The sequence below is a fragment of the Polypterus senegalus genome, chromosome 11 (genome assembly GCF_016835505.1).
Source record: "Polypterus senegalus isolate Bchr_013 chromosome 11, ASM1683550v1, whole genome shotgun sequence".
NCBI classification, from domain to species: Eukaryota; Metazoa; Chordata; class Cladistia; order Polypteriformes; family Polypteridae; genus Polypterus; species Polypterus senegalus.
The window spans coordinates 152,106,349-152,127,770 of record NC_053164.1 but is presented as its reverse complement, the minus strand read 5'-3'; the positions used below and the strand labels follow the sequence as shown (position 1 = coordinate 152,127,770).

Sequence of the window (21,422 nt, the reverse complement as noted above, 5' to 3'; positions counted from 1 at the left end):
TTAGTTAATATGTAATACATGGTCTGATTGGGTAGCTTCTAAGCCATCCGCCAATAGCGTCCCTTGTATGAAATCAACAGGGCAAACAAACTGAGGAAGTGTGTAGCATAAATTAAAAAAGACGCATTGTCCGCAGAAATCCACGAACCAGCGAAAAGTCCGTGATATACAGTATATTTAGATGTGCTTACATTTAAAATCCACGATTGTGAAGAGAGTGAAGCCGCGAAAGATTACTGTATATACATCCATAGCCTGCAGCTCGGTCACCGTGTGAGGCGGTGTTGGGTCCCCCATCCAAACACCTCCTACGTTGTTGGCTGCCTGCCTATATAGGGCCGTCCGTCGCTCCAGTCTCTACATTCCCTTCCTTGCTTCGCCACGGGATTCACGTCTCCCTGCTGATAACTACAGTCTTTTTATTTATTCCACGGCTTCTCTGCTGTTTTATTGTTCGTTTATTATGATTATAGTTATTGTTTAGGTATTTTAGACTTACTTTATATTGTTCAGGTACCCATTTCCTTTATCGTTCCAACCATACCTCTATTAACATGTCTATCGAGGTGATCACCATCGATCAAAGAACTGTCACTTACCGAGTGGTTTCCATGCCCGGAGATGGCACCTGCTTTTTCCATTTTCTTTGTTACATATTGCACGGCAATATCAGGCTCACTCTTGATATCCGGAGGAACATTGTGTCTTATATATTGAATGACTGGGACAGGTTTAAGGTGTGGACTGATAATGATACAGGAGATAATTATACTACATAGGAACACTATAAGGGAGTGAAATGCTTAAGCCCTTCACCTATGGTTCTGCATGTGAGATGATGGCTGCAACTTTGAATTGTTCAGTTGTCACTTTCAAGTGTACCAAAATGGTGAAATATTTTACACCTTTCAACAACTGCCAATGCCTCTTAAACATCTTAGATTCACAGGTGACGATTTCAGTAGTGGACACTTTGATGTTTATGAATGTTTAAACTCTCAAAAGCTGGATGTGAAGTTATTGATGAAAATGGTTGTATGCTTACAACACTTGACAGATGCCGAATGTCACTTCAACACAACAAGTCCTGCAAATACTGTCGTAATTGAAACAAACCATGAAACTCAAACCGATTATGACAGCAGCAATCCAAGCTGTGAGATTTGAGGCAAGATTGCTTTTCACATGGCCAACTGTACGTTGCATGCTCAAGAGTAAGCTCAGCGCACAGCTTGGTCATATTACAACCAGCAGGCCGAACTGACAACATGGTAAACAAAGAGATCCTTAACAAATAATTATTGGTACATTTTCACTCAGTTTAAAAAGGATTACTTTTCTTCTTAATAAAAATTTTAAGGCAGTACTTCACCGCTGCAAAGCACAGGTATTTTGTTGTTTTATATATATATAACTGTCAAATAATGCAGAGTATGCGAAACGTGTTTCGCCCTAATTCTGGATTCATCAGGCATACACACTCACTACACCCCCTCTCGTGGATCGAACCTCGGACGTCAGAGTCGAAGCCTCTTTATGCTGCGCCACTGTGTGTGGTTCATTTATTTGACAGCATGCAGATCGGGGTAATTACATTCATGGCATTCGTAGTCTGAATCACAATCTGATTGTATGGGTAGTTACCTACCAGGTAACGCTTGTGGTTGGTTTGCATGTCGGCAAACAAACATACACAGTGCCCTCTTCAGTTGCAAGAAGCAGATCATGGAATGTTGCACAGTTTTAGTGTCAAATAATGCAAAGAGTATGTGACACGCGTTTTACCCTAATTCTGAGCTCATCAGGCATACACCCTCTCGGGGATCGAACCTCAGACGTCAGCATCAAAGGCGAAGCCCCGGTGTGTGGTTCATTTATTTGACAGCATGTAGATCGGGGTAATTACATTCATGGCACTCGTAGTCTAAATCACAATCTGATTGTAAGGGTGCATGTGGGATGACCAGTGTGTTAGAAGAAAAGAGATCTCAGACTGGCCGTACTGTATATCAATCAAGTGGCAAATGCCATAGGGAGGATACAATGCATCTGGAAAGTATTCACAGCGAATTACTTTTTCAACATTTTGTTATGTTACAGCCTTATTCCAAAATGGATTAAATTCATTTTTTTCCTCAGAATTCTACACACAACACCCCATAATGACAACGTGAAAAAAGTTACTTGAGGTTTTTGCAAATTTATTAAAAATAAAAAAACTGAGAAATCACATGTACATAAGTATTCGCAGCCTTTGCCATGAAGCTCAGAATTGAGCTCAGGTGCATCCTATTTCCCCTGATCGTCCTTGAGATTTTTCGGCAGCTTAATTGGAGTCCACCTGTGATAAATTCAGTTGATTGGACATGATTTGGAAAGGCACACACCTGTCTATATAAGGTCCCACAGCTGACAGTTCATGTCAGAGCACAAACCAAGCATGAAGTCAAAGGAATTGTCTGTAGACCTCCGAGACAGGATTGTCTCGAAGGCACAAATCTGGGGAAGGTTACAGAAACATTTCTGCTGCTTTGAAGGTCCCAATGAGCACAGTGGCCTCCATCATCTGTAAGTGGAAGAAGTTTGAAACCACCAGGACTCTTCCTAGAGCTGGCTGGCCATCTAAACTGAGCGATCGGGGGAGAAGGGTCTTATTCAGGGAAGTGACCAAGAACCCGATGGTCGCTCTGTCAGAGCGCCAGAGGTTCTCTGTGGAGAGAGGAGAACCTTCCAGAAGGACAATCATCTCTGCAGCAATCCACCAATCAGGCCTGTATGGTAGAGTGGCCAGACAGAAGCCACTCCTTAGTAAAAGGCACATGGCAGCCCACCTGGAGTTTGCCAAAAGGCACCTGAAGGACTCTCAGACCATGAGAAACAAAATTCTCTGGTCTGATGAGACAAAGATTGGTGTGAATGCCAGGCGTCACGTTTGGAGGAAACCAGGCACCACTCATCACCAGGCCAATACCATGGTGGTGGCAGCATCATGCTGTGGGGATGTTTGTCAGTGGCAGGAACTGGGAGACTAGTCAGGATAAAGGGAAAGATGAATGCAGCAATGTACAGAGACATCCAGGATGAAAACCTGCTCCAGAGCGCTCTTGACCTCAGACTGGGGCGACGATTCATCTTTCAGCAGGACAACGACCCTAAGCACACAGCCAAGATATCAAAGGAGTGGCTTCAGGACAATTCTGTGAATGTCCTTGAGTGTCTCAGCTAGAGCCCAGACTTGAATCTGTTTGAACATCTCTGGAGAGATCTAAAATTGGCTGTGCACCGAAGCTTCCCATCCAACCTGATGGAGCTTGAGAGGTGCTGCAAAGAGGAATGGGTGAAACTGGCCAAGGATCATGTTTCTAAGCTTGTGTCATCATATTCAAAAAGACTTGAGGCTGTAATTGCTGCCAAAAGTGCATCGACAAATTATTGAGCAAAGGCTGTGAATACTTATGTACAGTACATGTGATTTCTCATTTTTATTATTTTTAATAAATTTGCAAAAACCTCAAGTAAACCTTTTTCAAGTTGTCATTATGTGGTGTTGTGTGTAGAATTCTGAGGAAAAAAATGAATTTAATCCATTTTGAAATAAGGCTGTAACATAGTAAAATGTGGAAAAAGTGATGGGCTGTGAATACTTTCCGGATTCACTGTATGAGATGAGAGAAAATTTTGAATACAACGCATTCTACCTGCACTACCTTTCCAATCTACCAGTCAATTGCAATCGACGTATTGGGCACCCCTGATCTAGTTAGTTGCGGTAATAAGAGTGTAGAAAGCACAATGTGTCCAGCGTCCGGTCGTCCAGGCGAGAGCACACCTTCGTGCAGAGTATCCAAGCCACTGAGAAGGCACGCTCTGCCTCCACTGAAGTATAGACGGCACAGTCATCAGATACTGATACACTTGTTCTAAACAACGCCCACGCTTGCCGTTGCTCTGAAACACCGCCAATTCTGCTTTTACTGATGTATCCAGTTTCTTGTCATCATTCTGTGAAGGCAAGTTTCTTGGCACAGATAATGCGGATGTAACAGACTGACGCATTGCAATTTAAAGTTGCTGTTCAAAGCTGTTGTCTGACAGATGTCAATGAAGTCTGCCCCATCCCGGCATTCGTGAGCTGCAGAGTGCAGACTCCTCCCAGTCCACTGTGCTAAGTCTTAGTGGGAGCCGGGAGACTGACTGCTGCTGGTCTGTTGTTGACTGAATTAAAACGGCAACACACTACACAGTGGGACACAAAACCGTGCCACTTAATTATTTTCAACTATAACTCTGTTATTTCTTGAACGGTTTTTACATGCTATACTTGCAAGCTTGGCCATTCCCGGTTTCCCGGGAATTACAGCAGTTTCAATGGATTCCCTAATGGGAACATATCACTAGTTTTGACCCAAAATATTTTTGTTTTCTGAATACGCTTGTTTCATATTGTATGATCATCCCGTTTCGGCATCTGGGAAAAGCAAAGGAAAGAGTAAAGGGTCGGCATGTGGTGATGTATTTGACATAAATGACGAATCGTGCTTTGCCTTTGGATATACACAAATATCTACTTTGATATCTCCATCTTTTGAAATTATTATCGCTGACAATTCGTCACATGTGGTTTTATTATAAATGCAACTATGGTCTTTCGGATTCATATAGAAATCCAAGAAAATTTCTTTGTCCGTGTTTTGCTGATAAATTTCATGTAAAGTGCGATACTTTCGGACGTATGGATTTGTATCCATTAGTGACTGTATAATTTCTATTACGTCAGATCGTTTAACTCTTTTGACTCTATGTTGCATCGCTTCTCCGTGATCATAAAGATACACCTCACCAAATTGTGGTTATTTACGAAATTAAACTTGTTGTAGCTGTAATTGTTGCGGGAGCAAAGATTCGAATAGCGTATGGTCCATTATCGTGTGAATCAAAGTTTTGTGCACTGAATGATGCTAACATGAAAAGGTTATTGTAGACGTGTATATTTTGCCTGTAGTGTTTGTGGATTTCACTTTCGCCAAGCAACAAATGTTTTAATTCTTGTGGAAACGCCTCTTCATTGGGAAGCAGCAGTACCTTTCCCTGATGGCAACACAAATTAGACGATCTACAAGTCTCTAACTTAAACTTTAATGCCTTACAATATCTACATACTTCCAACATATCACCTATGTCCATATATTCAATCTCTTTTTGCTGTTCTGTTATTTCACCTAGTAATAATTTCCATTTGTTTGCGCAAATGCGATTTGTACTCTTTATTTTTTCTGAGCCTTTCGAATTCCACTGCTTTCATAATCTGTAACCCGCTTTGCATGTGTATGGCCAACATTTTTCTAAATCTTTATGAAGTTCTACTGTGTCTTTTGCCCTTTGTCTTTTATTTCTGACCCCGTTTGGACCTGCAAGGTTTTCAATTCCACTTGTTCTGTGCTGATTATTACTTTCCTTGCCTAGGTCACTGTCTCACAGGAACATGCTTCCAATGACTGTCAGTATGACGTGACTTGACCGTGTCCCGGGAAGTGAAAGTGTCTCTGCCTCTCTGAAGTGTCTCTCTGTCTCGCGACGAGATGTGATCTTCTGAAGTAAGATTATTTTTTATAATAGAAATAAATGTTATTCACCTTGTTTTCTTTGAGGTACCACACACACACAATTTTCATAGCACTGCGTTCATTCAAAATTCACCAAAATTTAAACAAACATATCACCACATCAGATTCCACACATTATGGTGGGGGTTCCTTGTTTAAATGCAAAGCAAGGGCATCTAATTTATATAACATCTATATCTCAATATTGCTTCTTAAATTATTTTATTGAGTAACCTATTTGTGCGATATGAATCTCCATGTAGACACCCTTGAACTAAACTGTTAGCCAATTGTATTCCCCTATATTTAAACTAATCTTGCATTAGTCAAAATTAAAGATACGGCAGGAAGATTCATGTCTTTCTAGAATTATACATATCTTCAGTTGATCATGTATAGCAGTCATGTTAACCAGTCTCGAAAATGTGTCCTCATAGTTCCTCCTCAGGCAAAAAGTAAGCGTTTTAAAATGACGACCCGAGCTGATGTCTGTTGGATGACTGGAACCTAAAAGACAAAGAACTAGCCATTGTAACTGGCAGCGCCACTAATATGACCTATGCAGTACATCTTATTAAGCTACTTCAACTAGGCTGCTTTGGGCATACGGTCACTTTGGTTTCAGATGCTGCTCTCTAAAATTTCAAAAACTGACTTCTAGCTCGACCAAGTGAGGCACATTGTATCTTTTTCCACTGTAGCAGTATAGCTAGCCACATGCTTAAAGAGAAGCAACATTTATTGGACTTGCCAACACACAAACTTGTGATTAACGCAGCCACGTGATGAAATAATGAAAGGAAATGCTACAAAGGTGTTTGAAACAACAGCAAGCCATCTCAACAGCTCTGCACATAGGAGCAAGGTTGCTCCCAGAGTGTCTGGCACGCAGTGTGCTTGTCTGCAACACATCCGCCACAGCTGCCCAGTCATTTTTATTGTAGTGACATGTGATTGTGAAGTAGAAGTCTGCTGCCATGGATGTCCAGCTACTCACTCTGCAGACCTGAGAGACATGGCAATGGTTTGCTTAAGATATTCATAAAGCCTTGGTACAGCAACTTCACTCATTTGCTTTCTGGTTGGAATTGCATGCCACAGTTCAAAAACCTGTATCGTGTCAAAAGCCATTGCTTGCAACAATGGTAGGGGGTCTCATGTTTATACAGATAAAAGCTGCTACAGATTCTGGCGTTTTTTGGGCATGAGGCGAATTGAATGGAAGCTTGGAGCTAAATGCAGTCTCCTGTGTAGATTGTTTAGACTCTTCTCATTTGGATGCAGACCGAAATTATGTTTCTGGGTAATGGCAGAACAAATTATTTCTCAAATTTGTCATGTTATAACAGTTCTTAAATTCCGAGTTGCACAGCTTACATACGGCTTTGCAGTTATCCAGTTGTTCTTTACAGACTAGTTGTGTGAAGCTGTAGTAAGTCCACACATTTGATTTAAAGTGTGTGGCATATGGCCGGTGGTTCATCCTGGCCAATACCCCCAGGCCGCCAGATGAAGCCCTCCCTGTAGCATGGAGGTGCCCCGAAGGCCAGCAGGGAATCCTGGACAATGGAGTTTTTATACACAGCCCTGCTGGATACCATGGGGGCCACTAGAGGATGCTGCAGGGAGGAACAAGGAGTATTTTCCAAACAGCCCGGAAGTACATCACAGTCACGAGGATGGAAGAAATAAAGAACTTCCGGGCTAAAGAAGAAGAAGAGTTTTCACCAGACCCGGAAGTGCGGGGTAATCACATGGACTGAGGGATCAGAACCACTTCCGGGTCAAGGACTATAAAAGACTAAGAGAAACACCAGAGCTTTGAGCTGAGTTGGGAGGATGGGAACAACACGTCTGGAAGTTGGGGGATTGCTTACTGTAGTGATTATTGATTTGTGTATTGATTTATGAGTATAGTGGAGTGGAGTGTGCTTTGTGCACATTATTATTTCAATAAAAATAATTATTGGACTTTTGCTTGGTGTCTGGCATCTGGTCTGAGGGTTCAAGGGCACGACAGCGCCACCTATCTGTCACAAGTGCCAAAGGCAATGATGTCAGACATTTTATGCAAGGTAGTAAAATGCAGGCACATTAGCAACATCAATTAGATTTGATGCCAAAAACAAAACAAAATAAATCTACAAATAGTAATAGAACATGACAGAGATTCAAAAAATCAATCTTCACACTTTAAGAACTTATACTTAATCGTTCAAAAAAAAAAACATTATTTTTTGGGGGTATTTTGATCCTGGCCTATTATACAATATCTGAAGAGACAAATAATTTAATAGGCATTGGAACGGTCACCAGGAGACAATTCCTAATGACAATTCTTGACTAGACTAAATCTAAAGAGAGTTCTGAAACCTTACAAATGAAAGGGTGCACAAAAGTTTTTAAATGCCACATTTACACTTGTGTACATTAAGATTTTCACAAAAATGGCACGTTTCTGTTTGAGGTTATTTCTGAAGTTCTATACTATTTTTTATTTCAAATGTCAACAAAATATATATTTCCATATATTTTGCATTTTACAGCACCAAATCAATAGAAGGCTATTGTCATTAAAAATGCTTTCTATAGCAGTAGACAGTAAAGACGTATACAATAAAAAAATGATCTGTCATAACCTGCTAGAGGAATAAAGCTACTTATAAATAATTCAAAAAACATATTAGAGCTAAAAATGCATTTATATTGTGTAGTCTTTTCTCATGGTGATGGACAATAAAAGGCACTCATGTGTGTTATGTTTGTGTTTTTTTCTTCTTCAGACTCTTGCAGGACAAGTTTCAAAATATAAACACGGTTCTTTAGTACTAAAATATTCTTAAAAAGAATCTAATTACAAAAAAAAAGTCCAATCTTATTTTAAGTATAAATTAATACTTTTACCTGGAGGTGTCTGTGAATAGGAATGACCATATGCACCTTGCCCATATGTAGCTACACTCAATGGGGGTGGAGTATATGTGCTATCTGGTGATTGACCATAGATTCCATATCCTTGCTGGCTGTAGCTCTGTGGAGGGAAAATATTTTCTTATTAAGGCAAGATGTTGAGTTATTAGAGAAAAATAGAAAAAAAGGAAAACAATACTGCTGTTCAGGGAAAAAGAAAAAAAAAAAGTTTAGTCAATTTTATTCTATATTTAGGCCAACATGCTGGAATTCTACAAGGAAACAACAAAAGGATATGATCAAAGTGGAACATATGAGATTTATCTTGACTTTCAGAAAGCACTGAATAAGGTGCTACACGTGCGGTTAGGCATCAAACTAAAAGAACTGGGAGTTCAGGGTGTTTGTAGATTGGTGCAAAATTGGTTCAGACACAGGAGGCAGAGGGTCATAGTGCAAGGAACCTTATAAAAATTGGCAGATGTTAATAGTGCTGTTCCACAGGGGTTCTAGTGCCGCTGCAATTTTTAATATATGTAATAAGAATACAGTACACCCTCGAAACTCATGGGGGTTACGTTCTTACAGTACCCGCGAATTGTGAAAAACCGCGAATTATGGATGTGGTTAAAAAAATCCCTATTTTTATAGTTTAAACCCTAAATATGCTCCCAAAACACTTTAATCTCATTTCAACCTAAGCTTAATACATTACCTAAAAAAAGAATGTAAAGGTAAACCCGTATACTGTACAATACTGTCTTGATAAGTCACCTACAGTGCTAGAATGAAAAATACCAATGTTACCGGTATATGTACTGTAATTCGTGCAAGTGGGGTTTCATTGCCAGAAGCCTTAGAAGGTGCACAGCATTTCAACGGCATCTTGGGGCATTAACCCTTAAACTGCCACATACTTGGGGGTTAATGCATCCCTGGACGCCAAATACTTTTTTGCTGCATTTAAGTAAATGACACAATTCACAAAGAAAAAGGGAAATTTTAATGAAACACTTTTTTTCATGCAAATAGCATCACAATTACTGCAACACTGATCATTTTACACACTGCTAATGAATTGTAAAAACTATTTAAAATACTACTAGAACAATATGTACAAGGTGCAACTGACGCTATTAATGAAATTCAGTAAATCACCAAGCCAACTGCACTTGAACTGGCTGCCTGCAAGCACACAGAGGTAAACACTGACGCTGGCAGGCTAGTCTAGTGCAGCAGCTCAATCCCAGAGACAGTGAGGCTGCAGGGGCCAGCAGTGGTCATGAGCTGGCTGCTAAATGAATGTACAGCACTGACTGATCATCTCCAGCATGCTGGTAAATTGCACTGGGAATGGACAATAGCCATTTGTGGCATTCAATGAATGTATGTCGTCGAATATACTCGGCTCCTACGTGCTGGCAAATGGCACTGGGAAACGACTATAGCCGGTTGCGGCAGTTTAAGGATTAAGAAGAACAAAACGGAAAACATGAGAACACTTAGCTAGAGATGCGACACTGTGCAACAGTCAGTCAGCAGCAAGTTGAAATGAATAACGCTGTAGCGGTCCGATGCCGCTAAGATTCACAACTTCGAGAAGATGGTAATTTATTTATTTTTAAGATGGAGATTTCAGGGACGCACCCAGCCTTGACCTGACCCGCACACACTCACAGAGACAAAAACAAAGTAAACTGGTATTCAAACAGCAATTAAAGAATGTAATGAAAACAACAATACCACCCCTGTTCCCCTTATGGCGATTATACATTAAATACAACAAAGCACAAACAAAACACACACAATAAAGTCCATGAAAAATGGCAACGGATGAAATGTAATGATGAAGATAGACAGTCCAGAGATCCGCATGTTGAATGGAAATGTAAAGATAGTCCTACCGGTAGTTCCTTAAATGGTAAAGATGGGTGGAAGGGTTCAGGAGCGCTCCTTTCTTCGCAGGATAGCAATGAATACACTTACAGTCTGCATGTACACAGGCAGATGGCAGACAATCCAGACGCCAACCACAAAATGATCCAGGACAAAATGATAAACAACAAATTATAAAAACTAAAAAGCCGCGCTGACATCCCTTAACACCAACAGCCCCTGCACCCTCAGCAGAATACCAAATCGGAGCCACTGCAGGGACTGCTGAGAGTTACAGTTTTAAATTCTAGTAGAGTACGCTCTCGGATTGGCTACTTTCACCATCCCAACTTGGACAGCATACAGGTAGACAAAATGTAATGTCAGTAAATGTAAAGTATTACATGTAGGTAAGTAAAAATGTTAGGTCTGAATATATAATCAGAGGTCTGAAAATCAAAAGTACACCTTTATGAGAAGGATTTAGGAGTCAAAGGGGACATCAGAAGCGAGTAAGAAGGCAAACAGAATTTTAGGCTATATACCACAACGCATAGAGTACAAGTACAAACATGTTATGCCCAAGGTTTATAACACACTGGTGAGGCCTCATCTGGAGTACTGTGTACAGTTTTGGTCTCCAGGCTACAAAAGACAGTGCTCCATGCTACATAGAAGTGCTAGAAAAGGCCCAGAGAAGAGTGACTAGGCTGATTCCAGGGCTACAGGGGAAGAATCATAAGGAAAGACTGAAAGAGCTGAGCCTTTTGCAATTGAAACAAAAGAATATTATAAGGAGACCTGATTGAAGTGTTTAAAATTATATGGGGAATTGTTACAGTGGACTGTTACTTTAAAAAGAATTCATCAAGAACACAGGAAAATAGTTGGAAACTTGTTAAGGGCAATTTTGACACAAACACTAGAAAAAGTTTTTCTTTACACAGAGAACCATAGACATACAAAATAAGCTATCAAATAGTGTGGTAGGACTTTAGGGACTTCCAAAACTAGACTTGATGCTTTTTTAGAAAAATTAATTGGATAGGACTGGCGAGTTTTGTTGGGCTAAATAGCCTGTTCTCTTGTAGATTGTTCTAATGTTCTAAAATTTACTTAAAAAAAGGTTTGATTCAAAGGTTAAAAACTGGCACTCTATTGAAAAAGAATGGTTGTTTATTCTACCACTGTTAATTTTGTCATTAAGTTACTCTAGACATGCTATGCAAAGCTACAGTAACTTGCAAATATGTTTTTGAATGTCACTTCCATAATTTGCCTTTTCGTAATTTTGAATGCTTAGCTTGTTTTTTCCCCCATTTGTAAAACGTAACAGGTTGACCCCTTCAAAACAATTATTTTTCTATCCCACTGCATTGCTCTTTGATCCACAAGTCAGACCCATCACTGTGGGTAGGCCTTAGAGGGGCATTCCATCCAATCAGACTGTTAGTACCATCCATCGTTATTTTTTTATTGAGGAAAACAAAAATATTGTTTCACATAAAATGTACATACTGTACAAACATGTGGTGTCACAAAGAACAAAATCATTTTTTTCATTCAAGCGAGTGATGATCACATATCACTCGAACTAGTTAATCGGCACAGAAAATAACGCCGCATTACATTTGCTGGTTGCCCATACTCCATAATTACATAATTATCTGATATTTAATCAGAGGATCCTGTTATTGGTAACATAATTCAGCTCTCAAATGGCAGGAGTGAAGGTGCCAAAAAGAATCAGACTGAATAACGTAAGTAGATGACCTGGGAATTACACCAAGTTGTACCAAGGAAGCTCCACATGGGGCAGATTTTTATTTTGATCCCTTTTTGGTGCTCAGCTGCATGCGGGCATGTATAACGCAGCCACTACATTGTCTCTTTTGCTGTATTCATAGTGCTGTCTGGCTTGGTGATGCACTATTCTGATGTCCAGTGTATTAATATAGTCTGTAGCATTCACTTAACGTTCTAAAGCCTGCAATGCATTTATTGGATGTTTTTTATTATTTTGGAGGCCTTGGTGTAATGCTATTCTGCAGTTACTTCAGGTGCCTGGTGTCTGAGCAAAAGGTCTGCTCGGTTGATGTGAGCTTGTCTGCTGCTCAATGTGGCACCAACCTCTCATTACAAATGATCTCTTTAAACTAGCACTTGATTGATTAGCATATCAGCACCTTCACTGTTCATTTATTTTGACATCAGTGCTTTGTTAAATGTGCAATAGGACTGACTATATTTAAAATTAAGAATTAGTGCATGCCCAAAAAATACAAAGACCCACCTTGAGATTTGGTCTGGGCTACGGGTCTGCCACAAGTATACTCGGGGCAGTTTTTTTTTTAATGCTTCTCAGGTGATGTAAAAATATTGCACATCTGATTCTGCTACATTTAGTCTTTAACCTAAACTCCCTAACTGTTGTTTAATGCTATGTTCTTCTCATTAAACCAAATTGGAAAATAACTCCATTTTAATTTTACTTTTATTTCAACACTTTAAAATCCCAACTTTAACACAGCTCATGTCAGGTAACACTCTGTGTCACACAATTAGACCCAGTCTACCTTGCTGCTGATTTGACACAAAGCTCAGGCCACCTTTATTAAAATATTGGTACTGCTATAAAGGAGGAGAAAAAAAAAACAACAGATTATTTGAACCCTAACTTGATATTGTGACAATCACTCATTTCTGGGTAAGTCCAAAGCTGTCAATTGGCTTTTTTTCTGAATGACCTATTAAATATACCCGGACAAAGACAACTGTGCAATGGATACTTCCAAAATAATAAAGCAACTCCACCTTTAATCTTCCTGCTGTTTTAATTCTTTCACTTTTCTCACACTGTCGCAGTCTTACTAACTGACTAGCACAGGATATGTTTGAATGGGACATCCTTTTCACTACATTGGAGAAATTTGGGTTGGTTCCAAACATATGTGCATGGATCAAACTACCGTATACCAGTCCAGAAGCTTCAGTTTTTATTAACAACATTACTTCAGACTACTTTAAACTAGAATGTGGTACTAGACAAGGATTCCCCCTGTCAGCACTGCTTTTTGCAATCACCATTGAGTCATTGGCAGTTCACTGTCGAAATGCTTATGAAATAAAGGGGATTATCAGAGAAGGACTTGAACAGAAAAATCACTATATGCAGATGATATGGTACTATATATCAGATCCACAAAGTGCTGTGCCTGCAGTCCTAACAGCACTTGCAGAATCTCAAAACATTTCTGCACTCAAAATTAATTTGAATAAAACTGTGTTCTTTCCAGTGAATTCTCAAGCATACAATATTAGATTGGACACCTTCCCTTTTATCATTGCAAATCAGTTGAAATACCTAGGGGTAAACATCACAAGTAAACATAAAGCTCTTTATCAACAAAATTTTGCTGTCTGCTTGGAAAAAAATAAGTAAGACTTGGACAGATGGTCTACCTTTCATTTCAGTTTAGCTGGAAGAATTAACATTGTCAAGATGAATATCCTTCCTAAGCTTCTTTTTCTATTTCAAAGCATTCCCACATACATTAACAAATTTTTTAAGAAGTTAGATTCAATCATAACCCCATTTATTTCCATCCTGGGTATGACGTTAATCTGCATCCAGCTCTGCATGTAGGCCCTCCAACCTGCAGGGAAAAACCTGGGGGTTGGCAGAAGAATTGGCACTCCAGCCACCATAAAAAACACTCATTCTATTCCATCTGAACTAGTGTGGTGCTGAGGTGCCACCCGTTGTATGGCTGCACTTGGGTCCTAATCTGGGATACTGAGTTGGTTTGTCATGTGGAGGGTGCGGCAATGCACTGTATCAGCACGTGCTCATAACCTCTCTCATTTATTTGGAATTCAAAATATCCACGTATCCAAAGGGCAACCCTAAGCAAAAACCTAAGGCAGAAGGTGGCATGGCTATATTATTACTGGGCGGCAAATATACAAGCTATAATAACCTGGACACTGACACAATGAGATGAACACACACAGGCTTGGTCCGCAATAGAAATAAAATCCTGCAGTACTCCTTTATACTCCTTGCTATGTATGCCAGTAAAAATAAGTTGTCATATACTAATAACCCAACTGTGCTGCATTCACTCAGAATATGGAACCAATGTAGGAAGTACTTCAAAATAGAGCTTTTATCTATGGCACCTCTGCATGATAACCACCTTTTTCCACCCTCTGAAACGTACACAGTTTTTAATGTTTGCAAAACACGGGGGATTAAATCACAAAGAGATTTATACATAGATAATGTCTTTGCATCCTACCCACAATTACACTACATATTTAACTTTTCATCAACACAATTATTCCACTACCTTCAAATTAGAAACTTTGCTAACAAAATCTGTCCAATTTTTCTCACCTGCTTCTATTCCGGAAGAAATATTGATCAGTCTTAAGGACTCAAAAAAGCATTTCTATAATATATAAAAACATTTTAAAGCCCCTTCCTTTCAAATATCCCAAATTACAGTGGGAAAAGGATGTCTTACTCAACATTTCAGAAAAGGACTGGAAAGCATTTAGGCACAGAACTCACTCTATGTCCATATGCCCAAAGCATACAGTTACTCAACTTAAAATCTTTTATCGAGCACATTTGTCTCATTTAAAATTGTCCAAAAAGTTTCAAACGTTGCAATCGAGCTCCAGCCTCATTGGGCCATATGTTTTGGGCACGCACCAAATTAACATCATTCTGGACCAAAATCTTTAAATGCCTTTCAGATAGCCTTGATGTCACAATCTCTCCTAATCCAATAACAGCTGTGATTAGTGAACTCCCAGATGGGCTTAAAGTGGACAAGGACAAACAAATCGTAATTGCCTTTACTATACTATTGGCAGGAAGACTTATCTTACTCAACTGAAAGAATCCTAATCTACCTCTTAAGTCATTGGGGAACTGATGTTATATACTATTTGAAATTGGAAAAAATCTAATTCTCACTTAAGAGGATCTGTTCAAACCTTTTTTAAAACCTTGTAGGATCAATAACATTTTAGAATAAGCACTTAAATTGGGGGAAAAAGGATTTTGTCGCCCTTTTTTTTTCAACTCTTAAAGTTTTACTCTGGCTGTTGGCCTTGGTCTCTCTCATTTCATTGATGTGAATGTAGCTTTGTCAAGTTTGACAGGCTTGTATGGAATGTTACTTGCTTTTAATAAATTCAATAAAATATAAAAAAAAAAAAAATCTGTCCCTCTTTTGAACTTGCAGCTAAATAAACTGACAGAACAAAAAGGTGTTTGAACAGACTGTTAAATTCTGGTATGCATTTATGCAAATACACAAGTACTGTGAAAAACACAAATGTAAAAAAGTGTTAATATCTATAAGAATGTTTGTGTTTTGGTTTTGTTTGTAAACAATTTCATTATTATTAAAGAGAAAAGAGTAAAGAGGGACAGCTGTAACAGAAAATAGATAGCAGGGCAAAATGAGGAATAAGTGCGATTTGAGGTATAATAACAGTGTGAGTGTTGCAGTTGTGACTATTGCAACTGAAAACAAAAATTGTGAGCAAGAAATTACGTGTGACTAGGATTTCTTGGTCTTAAAAAATGCTGGTATTAAACTGATCATTCAAGCATTTGCTGAAAATATATATGGTGCACATAAATTTTGAAATATCGGATGCAAGTTAACAGAGCTCTGTAATTTGGGTCAGAATATTGGTTCTGAATATGTGTAATATTTGGTAAAATGAAAACATCTACTCTTTTGCTAATTAAAATGTTTGTAAAATTGCAAAAACACTTTCCTTCAAACCCTGATCAAGCTTTTAAGGAAAAATGTTCTTTTGATAATTATAAAATACAAGGAAGGCAATTTCCTTCAAAAATAAAAAATGCTACTGGTGTGTGTGTGTGTGTATGTGAAGTTGAGTACACTGTGATGCTTTTAGAAGTGCTGAATGTGTATGGAGCATAGATAATACTAGTTGTGTGTATGTGCGGCAGCTAACTAAATAGAATGCAAAAGTGAAGGACACTTCACATTCACATATTGATTCAAATAGTTTAGACAGGAGTTGTCAGGTGAACTATTAAGGAGTAGTAGTAGTAGTATGATGGCACAGTGATTAGCACCAATGTCTGGAAATAAGAAGTGAAGGTTCAAACTTGGATGCTTTCTGTGTAAAGTCTCTATGTTTTCCTTGTGTCTGTGCAGGTTTTCCTAGGAATGCTTGCTTATGTTTTTTTTGCCATGTGCCCATTTTACACAGAATAATATCACCCATGCAATATTCTTTCTCGTTGTTAATGGCTCAGAGTATCCTTGAAACAGAGACCCCACAGTGTGGAGCCGAGCTGGATTGTGTCGTATTTCAGAAGGCTTGCATTATCAGAGGCTGTTGGATGTTTGTTTGTCCTGATCGGTAAAGTGAGAGCAGAGTGTAAACCTAAAGCAGCTAACTCACTCTTATTAGAGTTTCTTTGTTTATTTTTGTGCATTGATTGGTTTCCAAACACAGTGTGTAAGTAAATAGACATCTTAATGTGCAGCAAATTGAGAAAGAATAAATAAATATAAGCATGATATGCAAAGAGTGTATAAATGATTTTAATAATGAATGCTAGAAAAAACAAAACTTGGATGATTTTAAATGTGCTAAGGACATTTTAAGTGTGTATACCACATTCCTTTTGTATACTGGCCATGCATTAACACTAGAATCCCCCGAAGCCTGCAAATTTTGTCCCAGGCGACTTTAATTTTCTTCACAGTTCCTTATCACCACGCCAATTGCAAAGTGATACAGTAAGCACTTTTATTTTGCAAATGTGTCAATTAGCAGCACGCAGAATGTACTCACCAATCCTCCATTCAGTCAGCTAAAATCACCACACAACAAAATTCTCACTGCTCAAGTCTGTGTGGATGTTATCTTGCAATGAGTTGTAGGGAAATGTATAGGCAGATGTTTGAAATGCGTGGATGAACTGGGACTCAAACCAAGAAACCTCTTCACTGAGAAGCAGCAGCTCTACCTTTGCATCACCCAAGCACATCTGCGAGACAGGTACATTTTCATTGTGAAATGTGCTAACAGATATATGCTTTCAAACCTTTACTTGTAGAACTCTTTTTTACCTCACTTCCATAAGTCCTATTACTCCGTACTATTGATTTCAAGTATTTAAACTCATCCAACCTTTGCCAACTTTACTCTCTGCATCCTCACCATCGGGGCCAGCTGTACGCTGGGGCAAGAGGGGGCAATGCCCCCTTAAACAAACATCCTGCCCCCTTAAATCAAACTTTTAGAAGTTGAGAAAGAAAATAATAGATTGCCCACAAACTGAATATGGACAAGATTTACTACAGTAGCTGAAAAATCCACTGGAAAAGGCACAAATGAGATGATTGGTTTCACCTCTTGTTCGCTCTTTCCCTCCGTGCTCTTTTTGTGCACAGGCTCACACACCACTCGGCAGAGATCCCCAACTCACCCTCCCCCCAGCTAAACATCCAATCACTGTTAGTATGCAAATGACCCGGTGTCAAGTTTCTAAGTAGGCAGGGCAGAGCAAAATGAGTTGCGCAACAGCGGGAGGCTTTGAGGAAGCAGCAAATCTCTGTCGTCAACATCATAGCGACTCGTGATATAATTAACAACAACTAAAAAATACATCTATATTTGTACAGTTAATGGGGGACTAGTCCATTGTTCTCACAGTTTCAGTCTGGCAGAGAAGTGTTTCTTTCTCTTTTCCTCAAGCACCACTGTGTCTGCTGCATAGAGCTGACTGGAGGACCTGTGAGTGTTTGTCTGTCAGACCCAACACAAAGCCCAGCCTCAGCTTCAACTCTGCACTCAACAGTTTTCTCGTTTCATATACTGATGTAATCCCAGCGATTTTAGTAAAGATTATTCACTTTCCACTCAGCTTCCAGCAGCTCACAAAGGGAAAGTTAATGCTGTGAGATGCATCCTTTTTTCCAAGCTTTTAAAAAGTGTGCCCCTGCCAGTACCAATAGCAGTAGCAATGATGCTGCTGCTGGTACATCAGAGACAGCTGGCATGTCTACTCCTGTGGCATCAACAGGCACTGCTTCTCCTGTACCTCTGCCAACAATTGCTGCCCCAAAGCAACCCGCTCAGCTACCCAGTGACTTAAATGGTAATACACCATCCCAGCCAATACTGGGTAGTTACCCCAAACGTGTATTTGGTGGTACAACATTAAGATCATTCAATCCTGCCTGGTACCGCACACGACCATGGCTGGAGTACTCTGTTGTGGGGGCATGCTTCTGTTTCCCTGTCGGAAATATGGCAGCACTGTTAATGAGAGGGATGTAGTTTTTACCTTAACTGGTTTTAACAACTGGAAAGCAGCACTTGATCGAGACAAGGGGCTACAGAGGCATGTGTCCAGCCACAACCATGTGCATGCTTCAACCATCTGGACTGAGCATAAAAGCAGAGAGGCCACAGGGGGACTGTGGATTCAATGTTGGTTGGTAAAACACAACTTGAAAAAAAACATTACTATGTCAAGAGTATTGGTAGTGCTATAAGGTTTCTCTGTGTAAATAAGTTGGGGCTCCTTGGGACGGCAGAAACCTTGAGACATGATGCAGCGGTAATGATGATGACATTGCTTCAGGTATTTTTCTAAAACTGATGGAATATACCTTAGAGAAGGATGAGAAGCTAGCAAGCATTGCTAAGGGTATCCCAAAAAATGCAAAATACACATCTAAGAATATCCAAAATGAAATTATCCAAACACTGGCTGACATGGTGCTTGGAGAGGACAGGAAAAATATGAAAGTGCTGATTCTGCAGGGTTTTGCCTCAAAAGTGATGGGACCAGGGATAGGTGCAATGTGGAAAATGTGTCTGTGATAATACGGTTTGTCAGAAATTCCATGCCAGAGGAGCATCTTATTGGGTTGCTTGACTTGTAACAACTTGATGCAGAGTACATCACCTCTGAGATGCTGTTACACCTTTCTGATGCTGGCTACAGTGCTGACAGTATACTTAACCAGTGTTATGATGGGGCTTCTGTGATGAGTGGGGTTAGAGGTGGGTACAAGCTCTGCTCCAAAAGAAGCTTGACAGATATGTCCCATACATCCACTGCTACAACCACCAACTGCACTTAGTGGCTGTGCATGCCATGCAGAGTGAGCCGTGTGCAAAAGATTTTTAGCCTATCTAGTTCACTCTACAACTTTTTCACCACCACTATGTGCTCAATAAACATGATGCACCTTGTCTAAAAAGGCTGCTTGAGATCAGATGGACAAGCCACTATGAGGTGACAAGGTGCACTGTGGACAATCAAGAACAAATCCTTAGTATCCTATCTGAGATGACAGAGGATGATGATGCTGCAGTTGACCTGTGTACCGAGGCATCAGGCCTGCTATGCCAAATTAAGAGGCATCACTTCTTTGAGATTGGAAAGTTCCCAGTGCGGGTGCTTGGTGTCTTGAAACCAGCAAATGCTATTCTACAGTCTCAGTCAGTTGATCTGTGCAGTGCTTCTGAGGTTGTTAGTGCAGCACTGGACTCCTTAAAAAACATCCGTGAGGATGACTGTTGGGGAGTGTCATCTCCTGATGAGGATGAGTCACATCCAACAAAGAGAAGGAGAACAATGAGCAAACACCTGGGTCAAAGTGTTGTGCTCTCAACTTTGGGCCATACAGACTCTGGTGACCCTACCATTTCCCCCATCAGTTTCTGAAAAGATCCCTGCTCAACATCCTTGACAGGGCCATTTCAGAAATGGAAACTAGATTTTCACACAAGAATATTGACCTGATGAGAGCCATATCTAGTCTTGCACCCAAATCTAGCGCATTTCTAGATCCCACCCTGTTGCACCCTCTGGCTGTGATGGCTGGCACTGTAGCAGATGTTGTAAGTCTGAAAAATGAAGTTCTTGTGGCAAAACAGATGCTGCTCAAAAAAATGTTTAAAGGAAACAGACCTGTCCACTGTGTGTAAACTCCTGCAGGAGTACAAGGAAGCCTTTCCTGAGTTGCATAAATTGTGTGTAACAGCCCTGGTAATTGGTGTGTCTTCAGCGAGAGTTCCTTCTCCACTTAGTCACGGGTCCTAACCCTCTAAAGTCGCACCATGTTACATAAAAGAAAGAGGAATTTGGTGATCTTGGCCCATGAGAAGTCCATAACAAATAACTTGGATATGATGAATTTGGAAGAGTTTTTGCAAAGGGAAAAAGGAGACTGTTGTTGTAGAGTGGATTGAGGAGAAAGGAGAGTGGAGCTGTTTAGTTACAAACAGAGAGTTCAGTTGATGCAAAACAAACAAGACAAAAAAAGAAGAAAACAGTTCAAATGTTCAGTTCTAAATCTGTTGTGTTCTACAAATTAGTTTGAGAATTGTAGGAAAAGACATGGTGAATTGTTTTTTTTTTTTTTTAATTACTATGCCAACCCTTTTTAGTTTTGTAAATCTATACTAATAAAAGGCAAAGCCCTCCCTCACTCACTCACTCACTCACTGACTCATCACTAATTCTCCAACTTCCCGTGTGGGTGGAAGGCTGAAATTTGGCAGGTTCATTCCTTACAGCTTCCTTACAAAAGTTGGGCAGGTTTTATATCGAAATTCTATGCGTAATGGTCATAACTGGAAGCAGTTTTTCTCCATTTACTGTAATGGAGATGAGCTTCAACGCCGTGGGGGCGGAGTTTCGTGTGACATCATCACGCCTCCCACGTAATCACGCAGTACATAGAAAACCAGGAAGACCTAAAAAAAAGCGCTGAAGAAAACATGCATTATATAATTGAGAAGGCAGCGAAACAATAAGAAGCGGCAGTGACATATACAACCATATTCATGAGTTCTGCTACTTCAGAAACAAAGCACGATGTAAACCTACACTTTAAATTAAGTTCATAGACAGGCTGCCGCTGGCGTTTGTAATTTAGTGCCTGCCCATATAAGGCCGTCCGTCAGCGGCAATCCAATAGCAAACTCCCACTAAATATTCACGGGTTA

General features: G+C 39.8%; 1 protein-coding gene across 2 annotated transcripts in view; it reads right to left on the bottom strand.

Moving 5' to 3' along the window:
* Positions 1 to 21,422, bottom strand: part of ewsr1a (EWS RNA-binding protein 1a) — a 155,703-nt gene that overhangs the window by 78,967 nt on the left and 55,314 nt on the right. Inside the window, exon 4 of one of the 2 annotated variants that reach the window (XM_039769925.1) lies at positions 8,508 to 8,634. The exons of the other annotated variant lie outside the window; for it this stretch is intronic. Within the exon in view, the coding sequence (XP_039625859.1) occupies positions 8,508 to 8,634 (127 nt within the window). The remainder of the gene's footprint in view (positions 1 to 8,507; positions 8,635 to 21,422) is intronic. 2 annotated transcript variants of the gene reach the window in all.